This window comes from Panicum virgatum, chromosome 4N (assembly GCF_016808335.1).
Source record: "Panicum virgatum strain AP13 chromosome 4N, P.virgatum_v5, whole genome shotgun sequence".
NCBI lineage: Eukaryota > Viridiplantae > Streptophyta > Magnoliopsida > Poales > Poaceae > Panicum > Panicum virgatum.
Genome location: NC_053148.1, coordinates 27,255,496 through 27,265,976, shown reverse-complemented (window position 1 = coordinate 27,265,976; position 10,481 = coordinate 27,255,496). Strand labels below are relative to the sequence as shown.

General features: G+C 44.2%; 1 protein-coding gene and 1 long non-coding RNA gene across 2 annotated transcripts; both read left to right on the top strand.

Moving 5' to 3' along the window:
- The first annotated feature begins 4,991 nt into the window (after nt 1–4,991).
- On the top strand, nt 4,992–5,796 carry LOC120669257 (agamous-like MADS-box protein AGL61). Its single transcript, XM_039949038.1, has one exon. It carries the CDS (start codon nt 5,146–5,148, stop codon nt 5,794–5,796), a length of 651 nt encoding a protein of 216 aa, XP_039804972.1. The 5' UTR covers nt 4,992–5,145.
- Nucleotides 5,797–8,125: 2,329 nt separating this feature from the next.
- On the top strand, nt 8,126–9,806 carry LOC120670277. The gene is made up of 3 exons (XR_005673180.1): nt 8,126–8,274; nt 8,398–8,516; nt 9,078–9,806. It is a non-coding gene; the product is annotated as an uncharacterized LOC120670277 (long non-coding RNA).
- Nucleotides 9,807–10,481: the final 675 nt, after the last annotated feature.

Here is a 10,481-nt window from a genome sequence, read left to right as displayed (position 1 = left end):
GATTTGACAAAAATTTTAAATAAATGATAATATTTTAAATATCAAATGAGAATAATTAAATCTGTTATGAAATATATTTTTGTTTTTACTTATTTAATATGTTAGATGCTAATAATTTTTATATAGATTTAGTCAAAATTAGATTATTTTAAATTAGGATAAAATAAAATATCTTACATTTCAGAAGGGAGGGAGTGAAATTCTCTGACTTCCTTCGAGAAACTTTGATGCACAAGAACATAAAGATGAGCACAATTTACCAAAATATTTACATGGAACGCTAGCGAATCATCGCCCAATCAAATGGGTTACCAAGCAACATGTCTTTCTTTTTTTTCTGACTATTCCCCTCCTACGAGACAATTATTTATAAAACTAGTAGTTTAATGGAACAAATTAGGTTGATGGTTCTTCTAATTTTGTTACAAGCAAGGAAAAATAATTTACTGCTTGTTTGGGAGACCTGTTCATCATGGTTTGGTGCCAAAACAGTCAACATCACAAACTAGTACAAGTTGAACCCAGCTCTACGATTTTCCATCCCGATTGGACTAAAACCTCTTTCGGACCAATCAACCCCTCAACCACTTATTATAGCAAGTCGGTGAACAGCACCGCTGCAGCGAAGGCTGGAGTTAGCATGAATTTGGTTTGGGATGGGTTGGATCCATTTCAGTTTTTCTAGGTTGGATCCGACCCATATAGTTTTGGTTGAGAGGGTTGGATCGAACTTAGTTTTTTTATTGGGTTAATTAGATCCATGCCATTAATTATAATTTTTCGAGTTCACTGATCTACCATTACAATTTGTCATATTAGAATCATGCCATTATAATTTTTTAGTTTCTTCGAAATACGCCACTACTTACCCCTTCAATATATTTTCTTAAAATATATGGACCAAAATATCATAGTCCTCTTCGTCCTCTCATCCTCTCTCTCATTCATCTCTCCTTCCTCTCATCGGAGAACCCAGCACCAGCTCCACCTCCTCCTCCTCCCTCAGCTAGTCATACCCCTACTCTGCCTCCCCGCACGATTATTCTCCATCCTCACCTTCGCATCCCTCGCTGCCGCCGTCGTCGTCTTCATTTCCACCCAGTGTCGATGCTTTTCCTCCCCCTCCCGTGTGAGGACCTTGCATATCTGGATTTTTCAAATTTTCTAATGGGCCTTGGATAGTTGGATGGAGTAGTACACATCATAACTTTTTATCATATTCTGATAGGTTAGGATATTCAATATTAAATTAATCATTAGAGTTCAGTGATGAAAAAATTATAATAATTTTTTAATATGCATTATGATGTCCACTACTGCATTGCAAATTTTGAAATTAAATTCAACTTGTGTATGGAGAAAAAAACAAATTATATTACGGAGTAAAATGAACTAAATAGCATAGTTTATGGGATAAACTGAAGAGTCTAAGTTATAATTTAGTAGATTATTCGGACTTTGGCTATACTTGGAGCGTATAAATTGAACTTTTCTCACCAAAAAAAGGCGTTGGAAGGCTTTTGAGTTTGGAACACAATTTGGGAGAGGAATAGACCGCCAAGAATATGGGAACCGATGAACTTCCATATATAATGTACGTTGTTATTAATTCCTTGTTTTTACTACGATGCGCAAAACGGTAACTGCAATTCCCATAAATTTCGACGTTCCAAATTCAGGCATGCATGCAGTCTCTCTATCGATAAATAGCGCCGTGAGCACCAAGAGACGATCAAAACATCATCGATCGGGATCGAAGTTCTCGCTCCACACTCCGTCGTAAGCCCAGGTTAACAATAAGCCAACGAGCGAGATATAAAAAGTTCAGAGGATCATGGCGCGCTCATTAGGTGCAGCTGCAGTCGCTCTCGTCGTGCTCGCCATTCTCGTCGCCTCGGCAGGTAATTCATTCGACGACCAACACACGATGGATCCCACAGCTTGTTCCGTCAGCAAGCAGCCTTCAATTCGTCTGTATATCCGTGTTCTTGAGAGCTAACGCATGCGTGTTTGCCTTGTGTGCATGCGATCTCCGATCCGATCCTCCTGCTGTTGGCCACCGCCGCAGCCTCGTCCGGCTCCATGTGCTGCAAGAGCATCGCCCATGGGGTAATTCGAACGAGATGGGGTGCACGCCGTATCAGACCGGCGCCTGCAACGCGTGGTGCCAGGCATGGTGCCGCGGCGGCGAGTGCAAGCTTCGCGGCGGCCACCACAAGTGCCACTGCTACTGCTGATCTAGATCATATCGTTTCCGCACGGCCCGCGTTGTTGGCCTCTGCTACGTACTACGTCCACCTCCACCATGTATGGCTGGGGGGCGCACAATAAGTCATTTTTACCAGGTGATGAGTTTACATTTAGTAGGGTTCATGAACTCATGTACTCATCAGAGGCTGAATCAGATTATATCTGATAATAAGTGTTTTTTAGAAAAAAATATATATTGGGGCAGGTGTATATGAAATGATCGAGTTTGCAATGACCTATTTGTTTGTCTTGTCAAATATAATCTATTGTTAAGGACATACCACCACTGAATTAAGGACATACCACCACTGAATTAATGCAGATTTTTTTTCCACAACCGTGCCTGAGCATGTATTTCATTAAAAAGAAAAAATTAGTTAATCTGAAATAAATAAATAAAATTACATCAACTGGTAGCAGTAAAGGGACTATTATATTGGTCCACCCCAAAAGTAGTACCGGTGGAAAATCACTCGGTACCAATACTCTCTTTCCAGCCACATGATGTGTAGGTAAGATAGTAAAAAAGATACGTGCGAGGCAATAGGTTGCGAGATCCAATCCTATCTGCCAAAAGCTTCTTCTTGGATTTAATATTTTTTACGCAAAATAATTTGGTACCAGGTGAAAGCTTCACCTGGTTAGATCGTCTCCGAATGCTGATTACATCTCACACAACGAACATCATACTGCAGGTTGTGGCGCGAATGCTGATTACATCTGACACAACGAACATCATACTGCAGGTTGTGGCGCTTACGCCGTTCCGCAGTCCAGCAGCGATCATGTAGCACAAGCCAGATAAAAAACTTATACTTTGATCACTGCTAGAAAAACTAGCATTTGTACTGGGCAGGATTCTCTGGTTAGTACCGGTTTCCCGTCCGATACCACCCGATCGGTACAAAATGCGCCTGTATTTAGTACCGATCGGGTTTATCGGTACTCAATATAGCGTTTATGCTTCACACGAGCCGCATTTTATTTTGTTCCCTTTATGTTCTTTTCTTTTCCTTTTAATTTTAATTAATTAGTACTCGTAGCCATTTGTGTATTCGTATTCGTATCTAGCATTTGTATTTGTATCGAGCAAAGCAGAGACTATTATATATATTATATTTATATAAACTTGAAATATTACAATTACTTCTAATAGTAATGCATTTGGGATTAAAAATATATACAACTAGCCATGCACATAAGCTTTTTTTTGACATATTTGTAAACAATATTAGCTGACGTTGTGGTCGCTCCTGGTTGCATCAACTTGACCCACGCTTATCCTAGGATCCACAAAAAATTCTCTATTTAGACCTACGACCTCTTCCAGCAGCAATCCACAGATTGATTCTTGAATTGCATGATTCTTTCATGTGAGAATTTCTCCATTTGGATTTATGACCTCATCCCGCAGGAATCTCTCAAAGGTGAGGATTTCTAGATTGGGACCAAGGTCGTACTCCATCATATCCTTATTATACCTCATGGCGTCATGGATATCAATACTAGCCCCAAATAGCAGTGTTATCACCGCAGGGTAAAGGTTAATGACATATACATGTTCCGAAACAAATTTTTAAACTTCTCGATGGTTTCAATGTGAGTCTGAATAAATACATCGTTAGAGTATCAAAATAATCTATTAATAATTATTAATTACAAAGTATAAATTTTAGTTTCACTTTTCAATAATTATTCAATTTGACATTTTACCTACACATAAACATTCAAATTGCAAATTATCTATAATATACATGTATAAAACAAAAATCTACCTACTAAAAGCATACTAACTATGAAACTAACCATGTCACTTGAAAATAATTGAAAAAAATCACTATAAATTACTCAGATTCAACCTAGCCAATAAACCTTCTCTCACATTCAAGTCATCAGTTCTATACATCTCAAATCCATGCATAAATCAAAGAAATTGTGTTCATTCTCACTATTTCTAAAAATCATAAATTTCTCTAACGGAGCACGAAACAAAGCATGAAGACCATCAAAGAAAAGATGAAGTTCCAAACCTTTGGTGCACTTAGATGAGTGAAATCCCCACAAAACTTGAAAAAATGTCAACACCTCCTCTCTAAAACATCATGAAGAAGTCCGAGCTCGGTCAAATGTCTGACTTGAGCTCGGAGAGAAAGAAGGTGCGTTGATTTATAGTAGGTACATTAGTACCGGCTGGTGGCTCCAAAGCCTCCGGCGATGGTTGGCCTTTATACGTGTACAACTGAATTTGGATCACAACTCAATGCTTCTTGGAGAAACGGAAAACGATGGCGGGTTCGTGTGTATATGACAGTGAATCATCACCTGTCCAAATTTACTTCTCCTTAAGCGGATTTGTTTTCAGCTGTAAAGTTTCACATTTAAATTTGAATAATAAAGTTTGTCCCAAACCTCTGATTTACAAATCGCTATGCGCAGTAAGAAACTTATGGGAATTTTTTTCGTATGGTGCATCCGTTCCCAACTTTCGGAACACTTATTCCATCCTTTCACTCATCTAGTTCAAGCCTTTTTACTCAGCTTAAGAGGACCGAGATTCAGAGAGATCGCCTTCCTTAATTAGCACATCCTTCATTGATACGCGAATAATATAATGATGGAGCAGCGCGTTTCTTTCTCAAAATAACTTGCCGCGCCCGACTTGAGTCGGACTCCACCTCCGCCGCCTCCCCGCAGCTGCCGTCCCGTGCGACGCCCGACTTTCACCTCTTCTAGCAGTAAATCCCTTCCATTTTTTGGCAATGTTCCTCGTCTACTTATACTCCCTCACCGGCCCTCCTCCGTTCCTTCCAGCGCGCGTCGCATTGGAGTTGGAGCGAAGCAGAGGAACCAAGAAGCAGAAGCAGCAGGACCCGCGTTGCGACGGCGGCAGCGACCATGGTGAAGCAGGAGGGGAAGAAGACCAAGGGGAAGCAGGTCATAGAGATCCGCTACATCGAGAACAAGGAGCGCCGGCAGGTCACCTTCTCCAAGCGCAAGGCCGGGTTGCTCAAGAAGGCGTCCGAGCTCAGCCGGCTGTGCGGCGCGCACTTCGCCGTCACCATCTTCTCAGAGAAGCAGAAGCTACCCCAGCAGGGCGGCAACGAGGCGGGCAAGGCCGGCAGCGGCGGGAACGTGTTCGCGATGGGCACGCCCTCCGTCGACCACGTCCTCCGCTGCTTCGTCCCGCTCCCCGGCGACGCAGGGTACCTCCCCGCGATGGATGACGTGGCCGGCGGCGCCGCCGAGCGGGCGGCGGTGGAGGCGATGGTGCAGCAGACGGAGGAGACCAAGGCGCGCGTGGCCGCGGAGGTGGCGCGGTTGAGCGCCGTCGGGGCTAAGGTGCTCACGGCCGTCCCGGCGGGCCGGGAGCTGTTCTGGTGGGAGGCCGACGCGGAGGCGCTCGGGGAGGCGGAGCTGACGGAGTTCACCAGGGCGCTCCAGCGGCTCAGGGACCACGTGCGGCGCCACGCCGACAAGCTGCAAGCCTGCAACCCTCTGCCGCGCCAGCCGGCACAGACGGGGCAGGGCAGCCTCAAGCTAGCCTGAGCCGATGCAAAATTTTTTTTGTGTTTTCGTTTATGTTTGGTAATTATTATTATTAGATTATGAGTTAACTAGACTTAAAAGATTCGTCCCGTAAATTACAGACAAACTGTATAATTAATTATTTTATTTAGTTACAATTAATATTTCATGCATCCGTTCAAAGATTCGATGTGATGGGGAATTTTGTAAAATTTGGAATTTTGAAGGCAACTTAATAAAAGCTAAATGCCTGATGAGTGATGATTCTTCGTCATTACTACCTTCTACTAGCTTGTAAGGGCAAGTACAACAGTGCACACAGTAGCTGTCTTTTTGTCACAAACAGACAGTTGAACAGACAGCTTGTACAATGGGTTATCTGTTTGGCTGTCTGCAGAGTGATTAATTCAAACTTTGACACACAAACTCATAGTGATTTAGTGTATAATTGATTTTTGTAGTCATTTTATGGCATACATGACAAAATATGCAATACATTCAAATAATTTGTATGACTCTTAACATAAACATTTATATTATATATATATATATATATATTTATATACATTGTATAGTATATATTCAAGGTGGGCCCTGGGGATCAGGGGACCTAGGCCCCAATCAAAGGCAGGCCAGGGGCCTACTCGCGGCGAGGCGCGGCCAGAATGCCAGAGCACGCGCGCGGCCGCGGCAAGGACCGCCGAGCAGGGAATCGAGCTAGGGAGGCCGGCGGGGGCCGGCGAGCGCGCGCAGAGGATGGTTCGGGGCGACGCGATGCTGACCAGAGGTGTGAACAGGAGGACGACGGGACAAGGAGGCGGCATGGCGAGCAGAGGCGACGCCGGCGGGAGAGCTCCACCGGGAGGCCCTGCACAGCAATAGAAACGGCGGGATTAGCGCCGGAACGGATCGAGGAGGGCTAGGGGAGGGCGGGGCAGCGAGGAATCGAAGGGAAACTCACCACAGGTAGCGAATCGAAGGTGATCGAGGTTGGAGAAGAACGGAGATGGCTGCTGCAATGGGAAACAGGGAAGAAATTTTCGCGGGAGGAAGACGCGAATCTGCACGCCAAAACGAACTTCCCGCGTCCCCTCCCCCGCGTGCGCAGCGGATCATGGCCGCCGCCGTCTCCCCGCAGCGCGCCCTACAACGGGTGTCTTCGACGCCGCTTCGCCTGGGAGCACGCGCTCAAGCCATAGACGGATGAAGCGACGAGTGGGCAGTAACTGCTGCTCCTTAGGGGGGTTTTTGAAAAAAAAATGTTGCATGTCTACGTCTCTAGACGAGCCGTTGGACATGCCCTAATTTGAACTGTGTAGAGGATCCGAGAAATGACAAAACTACCAGCTTCGTTCTATTTACGCTTATTATTGTTCGGGAAGAAATTAAAGGTTACGGTTTGTCTTTGCAAGAGAGGATGAAGGGCATATTTGCACCCGTGTTGTGCTGAGGATGAGATGCTCCTAATCCTAGTGCTTTTGTCCCTTGATGATTTATGATCGATTAAACATTTCTAGCGTGTTTTTCTCTGTACTTGGTTGGTCACGTTCAGAAATCTTTTAGAGTTTGGTTGGCAGTCCTCAAACAGGATTGATCGTGACGCGTGCAAGGAAAAAGCAGCCCCTATGCAGTTTGAACGGTTTACTTTCCTGTGTTGTTCCATCTCCTCCTCTGTCATGCTTCATTAGATGTTACTAACTTGGAGCAATCCCACCGGCTTTTGCTTATGCACATAATTTTTTTTCAACAAATTTGTAAACAACACTAGTTGTCGTTGTCGTCGCTCCTGGTTAGATCGACTCGACCCATGTTTATTCTAGGATCTACATAAGATTCTTAGTTTGGATTTATGATCTCATCCCAACAGGAATTTACCGATTGATTCTTGAATTGTCCTGATTCTTTCTAGTGAGGATTTCTCGGTTTGGATTTATAACCTCATCCAGCAGGTTTTCCTCAAAAGTGAGGAATTCTATATAGGGACCAAGGCCATTATCCTTTCTCACATCCTTATACCGTATTGCGTCATGGATATATGTAATATTCCAATTATTTATATATATATATATTTTAATTTCAAGTCAAGGGGGCTAGGAAGTTGACCAATATTTGACTTTTCTAATCGTTGGTCGTATGAACGATCGGAGACCGTGACTGCGTAGAGCTCGTCGAAACGAATCCATTTTACTACTAACATGTTACATTTCGATAATGGATTAGTTCATTGCTAGTCGATCAATCTTGACCGTTGGATATGACTTAGGTATTCTGTTTGTTTCTGGTCTGGTCTAGCTCCATCACGTTGTTTTTCCCGATTCCCATTCGAGCCAGCGCCGCCGCCTCCTATTTCCATAGCTGCCCCATCTATTCCGCCCTGCCCTCGCCTCTCCTAGCCCTAGCGTCGTCGCCGTTGTTTCCCTTGGTGCTGGTGCTAGCGATCTTCTCTGGTTGTCTTCTGGTGGCTCCTGACTCCATCATCCCCTGTGCCCTTCGCCGGTGGTAAGTCATGGCTGGCATCTACATCTTCTCTGCAGCAGCCCAACTTTGTTTATGTGCCTATGCTGCTGTGCGTGAGTGCTGTGCTGCAACATGTGGGAAGGCTGAATTACCATGGTGTTGCAGTTGCCTCAACATCTTGGAATTGACGGGACAGAGGAGAAAGGAGGAGCAAAGAGGAAGAGGAGTCTGAGCATTTGTCAATCTCGTCAAATTCCCTTTGAAACCGAGTTCTTCCATACAAGGTTAGCCTTCAATTAGTCACTCGATGCCTCCAGCAAGGGTTGAATGGATGTAACTAGCCAAAAAAAAAAATCTGCTTCGTACAGATTGATTTCTATTGCAGGGGTCTTAAGTTTAAATCTGGGAACAATTGGTCTAAAATTTCAATATCCCGTCAATACGATAATTGTAGTTCTACTCACTATCTTTCCGATAGCGCTGGTTGCACTCAATTCCGTTCAGCGAGCTAGGAGTAATCGTCAAATTAGTACTGCTGCCGACTAGGTTAAAAATCTGTGCAGGTATCTATTTATCTAATTTCGACCAAGTTAGAGTCCAAATTTGCTCTGTCACTTGTAACAAAAGATGTTGGAAATTTTCTATAAATGTTCAAGATGTATTTATTTACTGCATTTGGTTAAGCGAATCAAAAGTTATGGGCCAAACAGTGAGTAACTTAGAGAACTAGTCGAATTTTCAGAAATTGTGAGGGTTAACGGTTTAGGCTTTTAGCTTGGTATTTCTTCGAGTATTTAGGCTTTTGGTCTATATGAACTAGTTCCTGAGAGTGGTTTATTCCATAGATTCGATAAATTCTAGTGGCGAGCGTGTGACGTCAGATTCTTGACAAGGTTAAGGCAAGTGCAATGACGAATTTCTTGATGTGTGATTATATTTTTGGCTTTCTTGCTGCCCTTGGGCGACGTTTATTCAATGTCTTTATTTTATATGTCAATTCCTTTAAGAATCATGTCATAATTTTTTGGTTCTGTCAAATGTTCAAGATTCGTGTGTTGCCTTTCATATCATTCAAGTGCCGGAGGTTTGTATAAACACCGGTTGTGCAATTTGGTTCTTATGTTCAGGTTCCTGTGAATAAGTGCTGGCCCCACTTATTCGGCTTTACCGGTAAATGCAAAGGAACTTTCAGGTGACGTCCATTTCAGACGAAAACTACTGTTTCATTGTTGTCCCATGATTTCTGGATTTCAGTTGTTCATGTATTTGCAGTTGTTGTTCTGGTTCCAAATTGTGCTTGCTGAATATCCCTACTCACTCTTGTGTTTATTTGGCTTTTAGGTACTCGCTGATCAAGTTTGCATGGGATGGGAGTAGCCACTTCATGATGACCATGCACACATTTTTGCAATTCATTAAACAAATCTCTAGGCTGAATAATTTTTTTTGATATTGAGAACTGTCGTGTGGTCGTTTGGATGTCGCTTAGATTTACTTGGTCGTGTTAGTCGATGTGGAGGGTGATAATATTTATTTATACGATCTTGCTATTATATAACTTGTGTGCCCGCGAATGTTAGAATCTACAGAGGAGACTCTGACGAAATTTACTAAAAAATTTATACTTTGTGCGATTTAATGTCTTTAGTAGTAACCTCCAGCTATGTCTATGCTTGGGGCGTTACAATATCGATGCTAGTTCCAAATAGCAGTGTCATCACCGCAGGTCCAAGGTTAATGACATATAGGGTCGTTTGGTTGGGTGGCTTAGCCCTAACTAGACTTGCTAGGGACACCCTAAACATGTTTGGTTGCCTGTCCAGCTCTCCTAGCCTAGCTTATCCAATGCAAAAGGTACCTCCTAGCCAGACTTATGGAGAACGAGCAAAATGACCGTTCCCAGCAAGCCAGGCTTGGGCTAGCACGCGGTAGCTCGACGAGTGAATCGTATCACCTCTGCCGGTCCTTCCTCTCACCTCCATCAGGCATAACCCCTTCGTCTCCGCCTCCGGCAATTGCCATGCCGCCCCCAAACTGCTTCCTCCGCCTCCGCCGCGATGGGAAATGCGCTCCCCGCAGCGGCGGCATCCCTTGCGCCGCGCGTGGAGCTCATCTGCACTACCAGCGGCATCCCAAGCGCAGCCCCTGGAGCTCATCAGCACAGCCAGCGCGCTCGCCCACGCCTGCACGCCCGCGCCGCCGGGTGACGCTCGCCCGCGCAACCAAGGGGAGCTCTGGGCGGAGCTCAC